Source organism: Polypterus senegalus, chromosome 3 (genome assembly GCF_016835505.1).
Source record: "Polypterus senegalus isolate Bchr_013 chromosome 3, ASM1683550v1, whole genome shotgun sequence".
Lineage (NCBI taxonomy): Eukaryota > Metazoa > Chordata > Cladistia > Polypteriformes > Polypteridae > Polypterus > Polypterus senegalus.
The window spans coordinates 240,399,916-240,419,121 of record NC_053156.1 but is presented as its reverse complement, the minus strand read 5'-3'; the positions used below and the strand labels follow the sequence as shown (position 1 = coordinate 240,419,121).

General features: G+C 38.1%; 1 protein-coding gene across 1 annotated transcript in view; it reads right to left on the bottom strand.

Annotated features, from left to right (window-relative positions):
- Positions 1-5,273: 5,273 nt before the first annotated feature.
- Positions 5,274-19,206, bottom strand: part of LOC120526883 (doublecortin domain-containing protein 2) — a 52,643-nt gene continuing 38,710 nt past the window's right edge. Inside the window, exons 7-9 of the mRNA XM_039749997.1 lie at positions 18,275-18,461; positions 8,065-8,168; positions 5,274-5,635 (exon numbers count right to left, since the gene is read on the bottom strand). Coding sequence (XP_039605931.1) covers positions 5,423-5,635; positions 8,065-8,168; positions 18,275-18,461 — 504 coding nt within the window. The 3' untranslated portion in view covers positions 5,274-5,422. The remainder of the gene's footprint in view (positions 5,636-8,064; positions 8,169-18,274; positions 18,462-19,206) is intronic.

The window sequence follows — 19,206 nt, the reverse complement described above, 5'->3', positions numbered from 1 at the left end:
GATGAGACTAAATTCTACTGCATGCTCTTCTTACCAAAGAAGCAACTGAAGCCTGTGAAAAATGTTTCTTTTTTCCTTTGACATTAAAATAAACAAAGAAAATGCAAGTAGTCCAAATTGTTGAAAGCACCACAGAGACTATTTACTATATATAATTTAATGAGGTAAAACTCATTTATAGAATTATGCTTCCAACATTTCTCTACCATGCAATTATATCAGGGAAACCGAGTGATTTACAAATATAACTCGTGGTGTATTAAAATGAGTGTTTTCTGACTAAACTATTATTCCAATTAGTCACTCAGTCAAAGCTAAGAAATAACATTTATTGCATTAATCAAACTGTTTTTTATTAGACACAATTCAAAATCTTTCATTTCCTACTTATTAATCTCGGGGCTCTCTATTGTATTATACAGTAACTCAGTTTTTGTAGGTGATGTTTTGGAAGCAGGAAAAATGGGCAAGCATAATAAGGAGCTGAGCAATTTTGACAAGAGCTAAATTGTGACAGCTAGATGACTGTGTCAGAGTTTCTCCAAACGAGCAGGTCTTGTGTGGCTTTACCAAGTATGCAGTGGTTAGTACACAACAAAAGTGGTCCAAGGAAGGACAACTGGTAAACTGGAGAAAGGGTCATGGCCATCTATGACTCATTGATGCCCCATGGAGCGAAGGCTATCTATATCTATATATAAAACTAGAAAAATACCCGCACTTCGCAGCGGCGAAGTACAGCCTTAAAATCTTTATTCAGAAGAAAATTAAACCTTTTTAAACTGAGGTAAAATATACCAAAAATTATTTGTTATGGATCTCTTTGTATACCAAATTGTGAGTTCAGCCCTCCGGTTGTAATATGACCAAATTGTGTGCTGAGCTTACTCTTGAGCATGCAACGTACAGTTGGCCATGTGAACAGTAATCTTGTTTCAAATCTCACAGCTTGGATTGCTGCTGTCATAATCGATTTGAGTTTCATGGTTTGTTTCAATTATGACAGTATTTGTAGGAATTGTGTTGAAGAGACATTCGGCATCTGTCAAGCATTGTAAGTATACAACCGGTTTCATCGATAACTTCACATCCAGCATTTGAGAGTTTAAACATTCATAAACATCAAAATGTCCACCACTGAAATCATCACCTGTGAATCTAAGATGTTTAAGAGGCATTGGCGGTTGTCGAAAGTTGTAAAATATTTGGCCATTTCGGTACACTTGAAAGCGACAACCGAACAATTCAGCAGCAGCCATCAACTCACATGCAGATCCATAGGTGAAGGGCTTAAGCATTTTACTCTTATAGTGCTCCTGTGTAGTATAATTATCTCCTGTACCATCATCAGTCCACACCTTGAACCTGTCCCAGTCATTCAATACATAAGACACAATGTTTCTCCGGATATCAAGAGTGAGCCGTGCAATATGTAACAAAGAGAATATAAAAGGCAGGTGCTATCTCCGGGCATGGAAACCACTTGGTAAGTGACAGTTCTTTGATCGATGGTGATCACCTTGATAGACATGTTAATGGGGTTACGGTTGGAATGATAAAGGAAATGGGTACCTGAATAATGTAAAGTAAGTCTAAAATGCCTACACAATATCTATAATCATAATAAATGAACAATAAAACAGCGGAGAAGCCGTGGATTAAATTAAAAGGCTGTAGTTATCAGCAGGGAGATGTGAATCCCGTGGCGTAGCAAGGAAGGGAATGTAGAGACTGGAGCGACGGACGGCCTTATATAGGCAGGCAGCCAACAACGTGAGAGGCTTTGGGATGGGGGACCCAACACTGCCTCACACGGTGACCGAGCTGCAGGCTAAGGACGTATATATGTATGTAAGTAGGATTCAGTTAGCGTTGGGAACCCGCGTGCCAAATTTCTTGAAGATGGGGCCATAAGTAACAAAGACCGTTGAAAAGTTCAATATGGCGGCTGACAATGGCATCATACCACTGAAATAAGTACGTACATTGGTTTCGGTTAGCACAGGGAAGCCGCCTACCAAATTTCGTGAAGATGGGGCCATAAATAAGAAAGTTCAACATGGCGGACACTGTTGACCGTTATGACCGTTACGCGTATAATTTCTAAATGAAACCTGCTTAACTTTTGTAAGTAAGCTGTAATGAATGAGCCTGCCAAATTTCAGCCTTCTTCCTACATGGGAAGTTGGAGAATTAGTGACGTTGGAAAGTTCAATATGGCGGCCGACAGTAGGTGTCATACCATCAAAATAAGTACTTACATCGGTTTTGGTTAGCGCAGGGAAGCCAACTACCAAATTTCGTGAAGATGGGGTCAGCCTTCTACCTACACAAGAAGTTGGAGAATTAGTGATGTTGGAAACTTCAATATGGCGGCAGACAGTGGCGTCATACCATCGAAATAAGTACGTACATCGGTTTCGGTTACCGCACGGAAGCTGCCTACCAAATTTCGTGAAGATGGGGCCATAAATAAGAAAGTTCAACATGGCGGACATTGTTGACCATTATCGACCGTTATGACCGTTACATGTAGAATTTCGAAATGAAACCTGCTTAACTTTTGTAAGTAAGCTGTAAGGAATTAGCCTGCCAAATTTCAGCCTTCTACCTACACGGGAAGTTGGAGAATTAGTGAATGAGTGAGTGAGTGAGTCAGTGAGGGCTGTGCCTTTTATTAGTATAGATCCAATGTCTATCTGTCTGTCTGGATTTCACGTGAGAACTACTTAATGGATTTAGATCGGGTTTTCTTCTACAATTTCGGTTGATATTGCAACTTCTCTCATTATGCTAAGAATCATAGTTCACTTGCATAAGCGATATATTTGCGGTAATCCAAGAGACACGCAGCTGGCTGAGGGGAGGGGGAAGCGTAACGTCAGGAGTAGGGAGCCGGGCAGGGTCCTCCTAACTCACACACCAGCCTCCAAACGAGTTGGTGTACTTCTGCATGCCACGGCTCAGGAGCTGTCCAGGCGCACCCTTTTGGTGGCCACAGACCCCAAGAGGGTTCAGCTTCTAAGTTCCAAGCCCGTAGCCCTGATGCAACAGGAAAATGTGCCCTGCCACACTGCAAAAATTGTTCAGGAATGTTTTGAGGAGCAAGACAAAAAGTTCAAGGTGTTGCCTTAGCCTACAAATTCCTCAGATCTCTGTCCGTTTGAGCATCTGATGCATCTGAGATGTGCTGGAAATACAAGACCGATCCATGTAGTCCCACCCTCACAACTTACAGGACTTAAAGAATCAGCTGCTAACGTCATGGTGCCAGATACCATAGGACACTTGCAGAGCTCTTGCGGAGTACATGCCTTGATAGGTAAGCATTGTTTTGGCAACATGAGGGGGACCTACACAATTTTAAGCAAGTAGTTTTAATGTTGTGGCTGACTGGCGTATAACATAGGCATTCTTTGTACATTTCACTATCACAGCTCCAAGTGTATCATTACCTTAATGTTTTGTTGTTTAAAGAACATTTTTCATTTTAGAAAGTAAATTCTCCATACTGATATACTGTATTTTCTTAAAAGACAAGCAATTCTAAAAACATCCAAACTCTGTTATAGTTTTATAATAAGAAATTAATGACCAGATTTTTTTGGTAATATATTTAAATGACACAGAAAAGTGTTATACAGTATATCCTTTTTAAATATACAACTGAAATTACAAGGAACAGACATAGTCTTTAAAATTAGTGAAAGTTGCATTTAAATAAACGTCTTCACAAAATAAGGAGGCAGCCAGTGAATAAATAATGCATTTTTCAGTGTTGCTAACTATACCAATGATGTAGGGAATGGAAATTATTTCCAGTTTAACAAAGAAAATAAAGAAATTAGATGTGTTGTGGGATGTGTTCCGTTGCTAAAGGTACCAACATGAGACCACCTCTGAGACCACCAAGACAATGTGCATCACAATCTGGTGGGAAACATGAAGTATTCTTTCAGGATGCTAAAGGACAGGTAACCATGCACATCAGACCCAAACAGGCATAATGACACCCTACTGATGACACAGTGCAGGTAACATTACTTACAGTACGTGTGACATTCCAAATGCCACTAGAAGAATATCTCTGGTGTTGCTGTATCCAAACAGCGTAGCCTAGCCCTGTAAGTGACTTTGGGGATTGACAGCAAGTGAACCTGAGTTTGGGTTTAAATCACCCTTAGGTGAAAGAGAGAGAGAGAACTTGGAATATAAAGCAGAAGCAGGAGGTCTCTGGTGTGAGAAGGGTGTTGGTGATCTGGTTTGTTGGCTTAAAACAAGAGGTGGCCTTGGTTTCCTCTTCTAAGATATCATGTCTCTGAAAAATTCAAGGTATCATGCACATGGCTTATAGCTTGGCTTTAGTTGCTGCTGCACACAGCAACCAAGACCATCACCAAAACAGTCACCTTTAAATAAGTGCTTTACTTGATGTGAATAAAAATAGACAAACCAGGACAATTGGCTCTATTAATGTAAATTCTAACCATTTATTTTTAATCTACATATTCTAAAACCTAGAGTCCAAAACCTTTCTTTTCAATCCACCTATTTTCTCATCATATTATAAAGCTGCAAAGACATTATTCTGTAGACAGCACACACAGAACATTGACTAAGCACCAGTGATACAATAAATGATTTTGTTATACCTTATTTTAATTAGATTTATTTTGATATCAGTAGTTGGCCTGATCTGCACAGGTTTAGCTGCTAAGGTTTGCTTTTTTGAGGTAAGCAATCCAAATCTTTTAACCTTGCCTTGCCAGTTCTGGGATTGTCTCTTCTAGCCTCCCGTTTTGGTCACTGCTGATTTCCACCACTGCACTGGTGGTCATTTTACTTTTTCACCATGTTTTGCAGACCAAAGTGGCTTCGTGTGACTGACTTGGTAAGAACAGATACAACATCTCTTACCGATAGGCAGTTTAACGCACATGCAGGGTTTCAGAGTCTAGCAAATTAAGTACCACTTTAACAACGTTGTTACTTAAAACTAGAAAAATACTACAAACTTGTTACAAAGTTGATAAGCATAATACTACTAAAATTGTATTTCCTGTGGCACTGACTAGTGTGAGCTAGAAAGACTTTTTTCCCAAACACATAAATTTATATTATCATTTCTTTGTGCTAATTCTAGATTTACATCCACAGGCCGTTCCTTCTAGCTATAAGACAGGAAATATTTGCTACTGGGTTTTCAGAAAGACTGTATATTTTACCTCTTTGAATAAGACATTGGAAATACATATTTTAAGTGTAATCTTTTATTGTTTTTTCACAAGCATTTTATGTTTTAAATTGTAAGTGTGAATACAAAACTCCTGGCCTACTGACATGATGTCCTTCTGCCAGTTAATATATTTTACAAGCTTTCAAGCAAATTGAAGAAAACCTAATTGTTTAAATAAAAATGCAGTTATTCTAAACCATTAATCTCCGGGTTCTCAACCAGTGTGTTTTCATCTGTCATATATTCATGAATATGCTCATCTTGCATTAAAGTTACACGCTTCAGTTCTGTGTCAAGGCTGGCTGTTGGTGAATCATTGTCATACTTCTTATGAGAATGAGATTCATTTTCATAATCAGGTAATAGGATTTGCTCTTCATGTACAACTTCTGCAGCCATCTGTGATTCAGAGCATAAGCAATATGAAAAAAAAATAAAAAAGGGTTTTGACAGTTATTAGAATGCACATATTTTTTAAGACCATTTTAAACCTATGATTAATTCTGAACAAAGATCCTGGTAATTTGACAGCCTACATACTTCACTTAGTCTGTTTTTTGGCTAACACCCATATACAGTATATTTATCCATTTATTCATTCATGCTTTTCTGAACTTAATCCATTAAAAAAAATCACAGGGAGCCAAAACATTTGGAGTTAAGTACGGACTATTCCTAGAGAGGGTGCCAAAGTCCATTAGAGGGCATACTCACTGAGACTGGGCCTTTTAAAGTTGTCTCTTACCAAAACATCCATCCATCCATCCATTTTCTAACCCGCTGAATCCGAATACAGGGTCACGGGGGTCTGCTGGAGCCAATCCCAGCCAACACAGGGCACAAGGCAGGAACCAATCCTGGGCAGGGTGCCAACCCACCGCAGGACACACACAAACACACCCACACACCAAGGCCAATGTAGAATCGCCAATCCACCTAACCTGCATGTCTTTGGATTGTGGGAGGAAACCGGAGTGCCCGGAGGAAACCCACGCAGACACGGGGAGAACATGCAAACTCCACGCAGGGAGGACCCAGGAAGCGAACCCAGGTCTCCTAACTGCGAGGCAGCAGCGCTACCACTGCGCCACCGTGCCGCCTACCAAAACATACACATGTTTAATACAGTGCCTATAAAAAGTATTCACCCCTTGGATGTAAAGACCCTTTAATGTCAAAGTGAAAATAGATTTCTGCAAAGCAGGTTTAAATGATTTATGAATATAAAACACAAAATAACTGAGTGCATCTTTTCACCCCCATTAATATGACACATCTATATAATCCCTGGTGGAGCCAATTGCCTTTAGAAGTTCCACATATAGTTCAATTGAGATCACTTCTCTCTAGACAAGGAGTTTTAATTGACTGAAGTGTATGAGACATGTCATGGTCTGACCTACACAATAAAGACAAAAGAATACTCACAAATCAGGGGACAAGAAATTATCCAAGTCACTGAATATCCCTTGAAGTTCAGTTAAATCAGTCATTAACAAATGGAAAGAGAATAGCTCAGCTGTAAATCTCAAAAACTGAGTGATCACACAAGAAAAAGACTAGTGGGGAAGGTCACCAAGAGAGCTATTATAACTCAGAAGAAGTCACAAGCTATAGTGGATCTCACAAGTCACAGTTTTATGTTGCAGTGGCAAAGAGAAAGCCGCTGTTTAAAAGGAAACACACAACACCCTGGCTAGAGTTTGTCACATGGAAGTCACTGAAGTCAGCTAGAAGAAAGTTTTGTAGTCTGATGAGACAAAAAGTGTGCTTTCTGGCCTTCAAACTAAATGGCATTTTGGAATCATCACACTATAAAAAAACCAGCATCTCCACACAGTGAAGCACTGTGGTACCAGGATGCTTCTCTGCAGCAGGCCCTGGAAGGTAGACCATAAAAGGAATGTAGCAAAATACAAGGAAATACTGGAGGACAAGCCGATGCAATCTGCATGAAACCTGCAACTTGGGTGGATATTTGTTTTCCAGCAAGACACCAACCTCAAGCATAAAGTTAAAGCTTCATATGAATGGCACTAAAAACAACAATGTTAATGTTTTTAAGTGGCCGAGCCAGATTTCAGATCTCCCATTAAGAATTTGTGGCTGGACATGACAAAGGCTGTTCAATCACAATCCTGGAGCAACCTGACAGAGCTGGAAATGTTTTGCAAAGAAGACCAGGGGAGAATTGCAGTGTCCAGATGTGCAAAGCTGATCAAGATCTGCTCAAGACTCAAAGCTGGAATGGCTTCCAAAGTGAATCTACTAAATATTGACTTGAAGGGGAAGAATACTTACATAATCACCTTGTTTTTAATATTTGTAATTAACTTAGATCACTTTGCAGAGATCTGCGTTCACTTTGATAATAAAGTCTTTTTCTGTTGTCCAGGGTCAAAAAAGACAAAGTAAATATACTGTAAAACAATGATGTATATTAATACAATGTTAAAAAATCTTTTTATACTTTTTATAGCCATTGTATTTGGAAAACTGAGTAACTAGAGCAATCCTACATGGACATGGGTGAAAAATATAAACTTTAAGGACTTAAGCCATTTCCCTGTGCCATTGTACTTCCACAGATGTTCCATTTAAAAATCAAATGTTCATTTAAAGCCTTTTTTTCTGCAGCTACATCCTACATGGCTAAACAAAAGCAGCATATGACAAGATAATCAGTTCATCAGCAAATAAATAACTGCTGCAGATGTCATGTTGCTATTTGTTACTTTTTATGATTTTTATAGCTGTACTTTAGTTTTCACTCTGCGAACAATCAAACTAACATTGCCTTGTAACACAATAAAACTGCAACCACTTACTTGATCAATGGGCATGTCGACCTTCATATTAGCTTCTTCTTGTACTTCACTTGCATCATGGGTCTCTTTTCTGGTGGCAGGGGCATTAAATACACCTCCCTCTTCTGAGTAAAACAGGCAAAAAATCAATATTAATTGTAGCTTTCTTAATCGATTATACAGCTTCTTCCATTTGAATTAATGGGATAAAACTATGTGACCATTACACCAGTTTTCCATCACATTAATTGAAAAAAAAAACTGCAACAAGATAATGAGTGAAAAACAAATGTTGTGTGATGATTGTGCATTTAACAAGTCTGACATTCAAAACATGCTCAACTACAGTAATATTTTGCAGGAGCACATTTGAGTTTTTGTGTTGCAAGTAATAAATCTTAAATTGCCATGCATGTTAACTGGACTTAATCCTTATGTCTTAACATGTAGCAGGTGCCACATGTTCTATTGGCACTTTGTTACTTTGCATCTCCTTAATGTGTACCTCTGAAAATGGGTTGCTGTGGGTTCACCCCAAAATGGAGAACCGCTCCTTTAAGGAGAAGACACAGCACAGACAGGACGGTTGGCATAAAGAGAATTTAACCCATAAAGCAGGGGTGTCAAACTCCAGATCTGGAGGGCCCAGCAGCTGTAAATTTTCATTCTAGCCCTTTTCCTAATCAGTGACCAGTTTTCACTGCTAATTAAGTTTTTTTTCCCCATCATTTTAATAGCCTTGTTTTTAAGGATTCAGTCCTCTGAATTGATTCCTTTCTTCATTAAATGACAGCCAAACAGAAAAGAGATGTGAAGCAAGTGAACAGATGACCAGCTAAACTGGGATTTAAAACTCCATCCTATTTCACTCCAACCAATCTCTTAATGAGAAGCAGATTCTTGCTGTAAATTAAACCCGTTATTTAATTCCATGGCTTGTTGCTGCTTTCATTCTGCCATAGCGGACATTTCCAAAACTGTTGAATTTTCTGTCTTTTCTAAGAACACCATCATAAATGTTTTGGTGACCTGAGAGATCAACCTTACCGAGACCATCACCTTTCTTTATTTTCAGATATTGTGTGATGGGCACAGGTGAGCTGGTCATGTGGCAGCTCGTTTTGTGTCTCCTTTATTGTTTGGCTGCTAATAAATGAAAAACAGACCACTAAGGGGCCTGAGTCAAGTTAATTAAAACTAAGGCAAAAGAAGTTAATTAGCAGCAAAAACTGGTCACTATTGAAGAAGATGGTTAGAATGAAAACCTGCAACCACTGCGGCCTTCCAGAACTGGAGTTTGATGCCTATGCCATAAAGAAAGAAACAAAGAAAGAGAGAGAGAGAGAGAGACAACGAGTGGTGAAGTAAGTAGCAACAGTGTTTTAGCACCAAGAGCCACCTGCTGGAAGAAAGTTTCTTTTGCCCAGGTTTACAACTGAGACATGCCTCCGAAGATGTACTTTTTTGCAGTTGCTCCGAAACAATAAACCAATGGACTGGTAGGACATGACGTTTATGCTGTTGTCATCAGCTGGCTGAATACTCCATTGTGCTTTCGGAATTTCATCACACTCTTGAACTTTAAAGATAGTAAACCAAACTCTGATAATTTGGGGGAAACAGGTAATCTTTAGCCAATACATCTCACATCCTAATTTGTGAGTTTCTGTCTTTATTCCTATTATGTATTTGTTGCTTGGGGAGTTATGTTTGAACTGTTTTGTCTGTTAATATGTAAATATATCTTTTTTTCCCCATTTCTTTTATACTTTTCATCGTATGCTGATTTGGGATTTTGAGACTTGTGGTGAGTGGGTTAAATAGGATGAGTGTCACAGAACCCCAAAAGATTTCTATAAATTAATTTAAGTACTACTGCTATTAGTATAGCAGTGTTCTATTCATGTGGCTGCGCTGGGCTTAGTTGTTCTCCCAGGGTAGTAGAAAAAGTAATGCAAATATAATGTTGATACTTGAAAATAAAAACCTGAAAAAGTTTAAATCTTAATAAAATAAAGATGCAAAACTTGCAGGAATACAGATTCAAACTGAGTGACTTTAAAACCATAAAAGATCTACTGCTAATTATCAGAAAAGATAAACTACTCGAGGCAAATATTAACACAGAGGCAGCATTTGCTTTTAGCATTGGTTTAGCTTCTCACACTCCTTTGCTTGCCTTTATTCTTTATTTCACACAAACCTATCTAAAATATGGCTGGAGGTTGTTTTTACCACCTAGTACATCAGCTGAGTTTAAATGATTTACGTCAAGAATCATGAACGAAGGATCACCACAAACGTGCTGTCATCTAAAGGATTCAACAACCTGCTTCATTCTCTGGTTCTGCATGGCCAATGCAAGGGATTTCCTGTCTGGGGTTACTACTGTAGCTGTTTTCATTTGGTCAAACCAATTTTTTTATTCAGGTTTTTAATTTATTTCTTTCTTTAATTAGACACCTCATTTCTGCTTTCCTTTTGAAGAGTTACAAAACTGTACTGTATAATAACAATTTTGCAGGAATTTTGGAATACTTATTTTAGGAAAAGTAAAAATAGAAAATGGATTGAATTAATGTATTGTTGTCATAGCTTTCAGCACACAAGACTTTCTTCATACTTATTAATCATGTTCTTTTCATGTTGAGTAATTGCTTCTTTGTTAACAGTTTACTCTCTTAATTGCTTCTAAATGGTTTGCTTTAAAATGAAAAAAGAACACAATAATTCACTTTCATTGGAACGTGTGTTCATCATTAAAAGGATGCATATCTGTTCTTGCAATTAACAGACACATATCTTTCCTAAATCCATTAGAGGAGTGAACCAAACTATTTATTTCTTTATAAACCCAATTAAATTAGAAAAAAGAAACATTAATTTAAGGTAAGGATAAATTGCTTAGAAAGAATACCAGTAGTCATGGTGGTAAGACAGCACCTGGGAGCTGGAGCATAGGGGCTTTGACAAATGTGTACACATTTGCTCTTGGAGGGCCAAAGTAATACTAGAATTTCTTTGAAACAAAGCCCTTTCCTTTATCGGTGGTTGGCCATACTTGTAAAACTAAGTATGTTTTATTGGACTTAATAGACTTGATTATTTTACAACATTAGAACAATTTTGATGAGAACAGGCCATTAACTACAACAAACTTGCCAATCATATTTACACATTATTGCCTCACTTTTTCATCATTTATTCCATACCAGTAACAGCGCACTGCACAAATACATTTGACTTGAGCATTCGTAGTTTTCATACTCTTTCCCTGTACGTTTAGCATTTGTTTGTTCAGAGGTTGATGCGCTTGCTGCTTTTCTTGAGCAGCTCTTCTTTTCTCCACCCTAGCGGCCCTCTTCTTCTCTTCTTTTCGCATTAAAACTGATTAAGTCAGTTTTTGTGTTGCAATTACTTCATACATTTTCTTTAATTCTTCACTTAAGCTGGCACTTAATGCTTCAATCTGGCAAAAGAATGATTTAAGATATGAAGAGGTAAGGGAAGTGACAGCGAAGATGGTAGGGATGAGAACGGTGCCCGTACGCATGCATTGCACGGCCGTCCTACTGGAAAATGCCCAGAGTTGATTCTATAATAAAATAAAAAAAAGATGAATAACTTTAGAGGTCAATCATCACCACGAAAACAAATAGTAGACATCACTTAGTATCTGTGTACCAAATTTCAGGTCAATATAACAAACGATTTGCGAGCTACAGGTGATTTAAAATTCTGGACAGAGAAACGAACAGCCATGGTAGTGTATTATATTTAAAGATGTCTATAGTCCTTTATGTGAATAAAAACGTTTTAAAAATTTTCCAATCATATATTTGAAAAATGTATATTAAAGTAACATCAGAGATCCATTGTACTAATTCTTTTCATAATTTTAAACACTTTAGTCACCTCTTAATCTCAATTTTCTCAAACTGATAAGGTTGAAATCCTTCAGTCTCTCCTCTAAGTTCGCCATACATAGTTGGACTTTTTCTGCACTGCCCTGTCTTTTTTGTAATATGGAGACCAAAGTGGCACACAATACTCCAGGTGAGACCTTACTGATGAGTTATACAGCATGAACATAACCTCCCTTATCAAACACTGATGACAATATTCACATTCAATCCACACATGTGTGTTTCTGTGTGTTTCAGCTGAAATGAATAACTATTTTTAAAGTTAAAGACAACTTGCAGTTTCAACTGACGAGTTAGAGTTGTTTTTTGGCTGCAGTTTACAGAAGGGTCACAAGGAACACTGGGTGTATTGAAGAAACCTGATACAGTCCATTACAGTGTTCACTGACTTGCTCCAGACTAATTTAGAGTTGCCAGTTGATCAAACTACGTCTTTGAAAAAATAAACACACAAACCTAATCATAATTCAGTTCTAACTGTTGCACCCGCATACCACATCAAACATGGCATGATCTAAATTGAAACTTCATGTAAAGAGCAGTACCTTCAAGAATAAATGTTGCATATGCACAAAAAAGTTGTGTACACACATTTCCACGATCATATCCAGATGTATAAAAACTAAACTTGGCATAAAGCTACACACATTTTCATGGCAGCCTCATACTGTGCGTACGTACAATTCTGCTCAGTTTTGTAAATAGGCAACACCATAGCATCAAAGCAGTACTACTGTTTCAGTTTGCTTTCTCTTTCTTTTTTACATTTACATCTATGACACAGGTTTTATCAAATACACCACAATGAATTGCATATTGCTTACAAATTTAAGGCATTTGATTGCAATCATTCTGTAACAATATAATGTTGCATGGATTAACCAAAAAATTCCAACTACCATAGTTTCTTTAACATTGTTAAAAGACATTGCAAATGGAAGAATTAGAAGCGAGTACGTATTTACATATCATTCCGACTTCTTGTCTCATGATGATGACTGGCTTCTAAGTCAAATTAGATTTTCAAGACCTATCCAGTTGGAGACGTGTACTGAACTGGTGCTGACTTTACAATGGCAGAATTGAGGATTTGTGCTGTTCCTTTGAAAGTTCTTTTCACCCTGTTTGTAGCCACAGGAACTTTTCAACGTGAAATGACTGACCAATCTGGTATTTCTCAGTCATCGCTGATTCGCACTATGCCTGCTGTATGGGATGATATTATCCACTTGTCATCCACATAGATAAGATTTCCTTACTCTGTGGTTGAACAGGCAAACATCACAATGCAATTTGCAGCAATGTCCAGTTTTCCCAATTTAATTGGAGTGGTGGACTGCATATACATTGTTATTAAGACGTCTTCAGAGAATGAATTTGCTTATGTAAATAGAAAGCATTTCCACTTTATTAAAGTGCTGCTCTGTAGTCCACAAAAACTGTGTCATACTGTGCAAGCATGTAGCGTGCTGCATAATGTGGCACACAATTGTGGCTTGCCCATACCTGAAGAGATGTGGTATGATGAACCTGACCCTGACCCACCAAATAATCAGGACAGTGTTACAACCTTGCTTGAATGTAATTTGCAGAATTTAAAAATGGGTAATCATATGCAGCATTTTTTTTAACCAATTAATTTAATTTGTGGTCAATATCACATAGTACAGTCCTTATATTCCTTAGTTCATTGGCCACATCTCTTACAGCATCCACTACTGCATTTTTGACTCCAGAGCAGAGTCCATCAGCACACAGCCAGATGGTCACCTGACGGTTTCTGAGACAGGAGTGTGAGCACAGCCAACACCCGAAAATGTGCTCACCATAGCAACACCATCACCTCATGGATCTTCATGCCCAACATGGGGATTACCTTTTGTAATATTGTCTGAAACAGAATAAACAGTAATCCTGCATCTGCTGCCTGCTTGTTTGTCTTATTAAACATGCAAATTATTTATACTTCTTTTTTATTTCATCCACTCTGTGACTTTTGAGTGCCATCACCATGCTGTGCCACCCTATCAATTTTCTTTTGTAGCTTATACCACTGCTTAAGTCACTAAATAGTAAATTTTTCCTTGCCTCCGTTTCAGCAGACTTCCATTTCCTCCACTTCAGCAGACCTCCATTCACTGAAATTCTTCTTTTTTACATGTGTTTTGCCATTGTCTTTAATAAAACACTGAATGGATTGGGCTATTTATATTGATTTGCATATTCAAATAGGTATAATTCTGGGAGGAGTCGGGGTGGGGCGGTAAGAGCATGTATGTGCATTAAAATTCACGTTGATTGGGATTTCTAAAGGGAAAGTGTGTAGAACTTTGCTTACGCACAGTTTTATGCATCTGAATTTTTTGTGTGTACACACATTTGTAGTTTTGTCTGTACGCCATGGTTTATTGTGAATTCTGCACAAGGTGTTACACATGAGGCCACAGAATTTTGAGCTTCTTTCAAAGTTCCTTGTTCTATGAAGGTTAATTGTCTCTAACTTTGTCAAATAGAGTTTTCATTTTTGTTTTCTCCATTATAAGGAAAATAAACCATGTTTCTATGTGATCTGAACACATCTTGTGCATACAACTTTCCCAAACCAAGAAAAAAAAATGACCATTAGTCCACAGCACACCATTCCTTGTACACTATACAACACATCTCTAAAAGTAAGGAATAACTAGGTTAATAAATTGTAATGACACTACTGAAAACTAAAATTGTGGTGCTGAAAGTACACCTTTAACTTGTGCAGCTGTACTCACTTTGCAGGATACAAACTCAACTAACACTTCAGTGCTCCAGTGCAGGACATCCCAAGTTGAATCCTGGGGTACCACTGCAGCTGCTGATTTTCATTCCAACCAGTTTCACAAATAAATGGTTCAGTCTTACTTCTAAATTATCTAATTGTTTAATTAGTCTTGTTCTCTTATTTTTTGCATTCATATACATGGCAGTTCGTTTCCCGGGTGTTCCCTGCATGAGTTTGCATGTTCTCCCAGTGTCTGCGTGGGTTTCCACTGGGTACTCCGGTTCCCTCCCACCATCCAAAGACATGCAGGTTAGGTGCATTGGCGATTCTAAATTGTCCCTAGTGTGTGCTTGGTATGTGTGTGTGTGTGCGCGCCCTGCGGTGGGCTGGCGCCTTGCCCGGGGTTTGTTTCCTGCCATGCGCCCTGTGTTGGCTGGGATTGGCTCCAGCAGACCCCCGTGACCCTGTAGTTAGGATATAGCGGGTTGGATAATGGAGGGATGGATGTATATACGTGGTAGAATATTTACATGTAAAAATAATTCAGAAATTTTTGACATATTTTTAAATGTTAACGTTTTTTACCACATTCTGTTTCATTCACCTTTTCCTGTGGAGTTTACAACCCTTAATTGTATTCAAATACTGGCGATTAGTGATAAGCTGTACAGACAAAGATGCAAATGGTACTGAATACTAAAGGGAAGCAGCTGCTTTGGTATAAAATTCACTCGTAAGCTAGAATGACCAGAACATAAAAAAGAACAAAACAGCAAGAAAAAGAAACATAAATAATTTCACACACACACAAATGCTTGATGCATTCCCCTAAAAATTTTAGCAAACCCATTTTGTAATTTATGGATTCACAAAAGAAAGGCAGAAACTGGGAAATAACAGCTTGTTTATTAAAGGCAGGAGTCCAGTTACAAGCAGAAGAAGGTGGTTGTGATGAGCACCTGCAGTTAAGGTGGTCCACAGGACTGAACTTGAGGACCACTTACTTAAGCCTTTTATTAATAATTAGACTGGACAATTTATTAGTGGAACTGGTTTGGATGAAAATTAGCAGTCACAGTGGTACTTCAAGGACTGAGCTTAGGTATTCTTGCTCTAGTGGAAAGTGTCAAGAAGAACTACTGCTGTGAATCTAGTACTGTTTCCAAAATAAAACTCGGCTAGCAGTATATCTCCCAATATAGATCAGGACCAGACCCACCATTCTTGTGAACAAAGTGTTTCAATTATTGGACATCCTTCCTATGTCCTTCCTAGTGTGTGCTTGGTGTGTGTGTGTGTGTGTGTGCGTGCCCTGTGGTGAGCTGGCGCCCTGCCCGGGGTTTGTTTCCTGCCTTGCATCCTGTGTTGGCTGGGATTGGCTCCAGCAGACCCCCGTGACCCTGTAGTTAGGATATAGCGGGTTGGATAATGGATGGATTGATGGATTACACAATTCAAGGTTGCTGGGAGACAATGCCTATGTCAACATCATTGACTGCAAGGCAGGAACCAACAACTGGACACAATCGTGCACACACACACACACACACACACACACACACACACACATCCACACACACACATCTCCTTACAGAAGACCCATAGTCATTCACAAAATAACCTAACACACAGCTTTGGGATGTAACTGAGAAATAACCCATATCCGCATTGAATATAGAAACTCTACTTACAACAGTGCCAGTAATAGAGCTAAAATTTGAACCCAGAATCCCAGGCATGCGAAGGACCACGGCTAAGTACCACTACGATGCTTGTGTATCTGTACACATTATTTTTACTTGTATTTTTATGTCACACTGATGGCTCGTCATGTTGACTGCACACATTACCATTATAGTCTATAAGAGTCACATTGTATTTCCTTTTGACTTCTCAGTCTCATTTCTGATCTCATTTGTTTTGTCATTTAGTTTTATTATTTAACAATCTGTGTATAAGTTATGAATGCTTGACCAGGTGTTATCTTTGAAAAACTGATTATACTATATTCCTAAAAAGTTTTTTGAACAGGCAAAATCACATACATTTTAAACATTATTTGGTATTGTTTCTTCAAAAATCTGTCATTAATGTAGTAAGTTTCCATATTTTCATACCTGTCTATCCGTGCTTTCGCCATAATGCTCCATGAAAGAACATTTCCAGTATTCCAGATTCTTGTTTTTACAGGAGATATTGAGTAGGTTAATTTACTTCAAAAAATTCTTCTTTAGCTATTGTAATCTATATGAATTTGAATCTCATCCTGGATTCCATGAGCCAGTCATAAAATCCAGTACTGTTTTTTGATAATGCTGCAATGCTATGGCATTTACTAAATTGACATATCAATAAACTCATATGCTATACCTGTACATGCAAAGGAATCCCTGATTCTTAAATGCAAAGCTTTATAATCAAACACCATAGAATTTCCATCCATCCATTATCCAACCCGCTATATCCTAACTACAGGGTCATGGGGGTCTGCTGGAGCCAATCCCAGCCAACACAGGCCACAAGGCAGGAGACAAACCTCAGGCAGGGTGCCAGCCCACCGCAGGGTGCACACACACACACACACACACGCCAAGCACACACTAAGGACAATTTAAAATCGCCAATGCACCTAACATGCATGTCTTTAGACTGTTGGAGGGAACTGCAGTACCCGGAGGAAACCCACGCAGACACGGGGAGAACATGCAAACTCCACGCAGGGAGGACCCGGGAAGCAAACCCAAGTCTCCTAACTGTGAGGCAGCAGCGCTACCCACTCTGCCACCATATAATAACTTATATGTCAAGAAGCTGTGTGACACCATTTCTTTTGAAGGTCACCTATTACTACTATTATGTGCTCATAACATTCAAGCCACACCTCTTCTTCATTACATTCTTAATGTGACAATCTCAGATTTGGTTTCTGACACTCATCTGCATTGACCTTATCCTTCTTTTCTTGAATGTACTATATATATGCAAATGATGCATACATCTTTTTTTCATAGCCTTTAAGTCTAATTCAGGGTCTCATTGACCTAGACTGGATACCACATATAAGATCAAGTAGGCTCCCTAGGAATTTAAATGCCATGTTTCTTATTAATATTTAACTTAAATATAACTGCCTGAAGAAGTGCAGTGGCACAGAAGTCACCATACAGTTTGAGTTGCCTAAGATGGATTCCCTGGCATCTCCTGTGAGAGGAGTTTTTATATTCTTTCTGTGTTTGAATGAACTTATGTACATTTTTGATATGTATTCTAATCCCTCTTCCCAAATTATATTTCTAAAACTTATCCTCAATCAGTCAGTATGTGAGTCTACGCCAAACTACCCTGTAATGGAACAAAGGGTCAGGTAATGTTGTCATAATAAAATTCTTTGGAGAAGATCCTGAAACAATGTACTACAGCCTAATAGTTAATCAAAGGAGCAAAATTTACTGAATGGTCTCTTGTTTGCAAATCTTCTTATGTTCTAATCCTTGCTTCTAATCCTTGAAATTGATATTACTTCATGCAGGAATTAAGAAATAATTACCTGACAAAGACAGGGGAAGTACATACTTGGTTGAATGTTTCTGTTGTTTGACTTTGACTTGTCTGGCATGGAAAAAAGACTCTTCATCTTGGAGCTGTAAGTCTACGGGATCTTTAAACTGTTCCTTAGATGTACTTGAATCTCCTGAACTTTCTTCACCTGCAGATAATGTGCTGTGATCCTCTGGCTAAAACAAGAATTAATGATGGAATATATATATATTAGTCACAACAGAAATGCAGGATTTCATTTCAGCTTGACAGACCTAAACTTACTTTAAAATGAAAATACACTTTGTGAGGGTTTTTTTTTTTTGGTATTTTATTTTATTATTCATCTTGTGTTTTAATAGAGTCTGGTTCACCCTGTTGCTCTTAACTTTTCATGAGCCAATAGGCAGTGTAGCTCCCTTGTGACTCCCAGAAGTTATTGAGTTCTCCTGTTTCCAATAGAACTCATGCAGCAACTATCAATCAAAAAGAACAGGAATAAACTAATCATTTATTGATGAAATACAGCAGCCACAAACCTCTGACTTGGTTTGCTTTATTTATCAAACAAGATGAAAAAGTACAAATCCAAGGGACTGCAAAGAAGAAATTCTATCAGGGAAAAACTTTTTTCATTGATGGAAAGGGGCACAGAATTATTGAAATAATATTCAATACAACTTCACATCTTAAAAAAGTTAAGGCACTCATCTATCTTTCTCTTCACACAAAAGAGAGTTTTAGCTGTTGAAAGTTTAAGTCAGGAGACTTTACTCTTTGGCACTATGGCCAGCAGCACAAGGCTCTACAGAAGAGAAAAAATGCTTTAATCAGTTTAAATCAATTACTATCAAATGACTTATAGGTACAGAGTGAGTTAACTTTAAATTGGGCATCCTGCAAAAAATTAAAAAACATACTATGTCTCTGAACTGAAAGGCC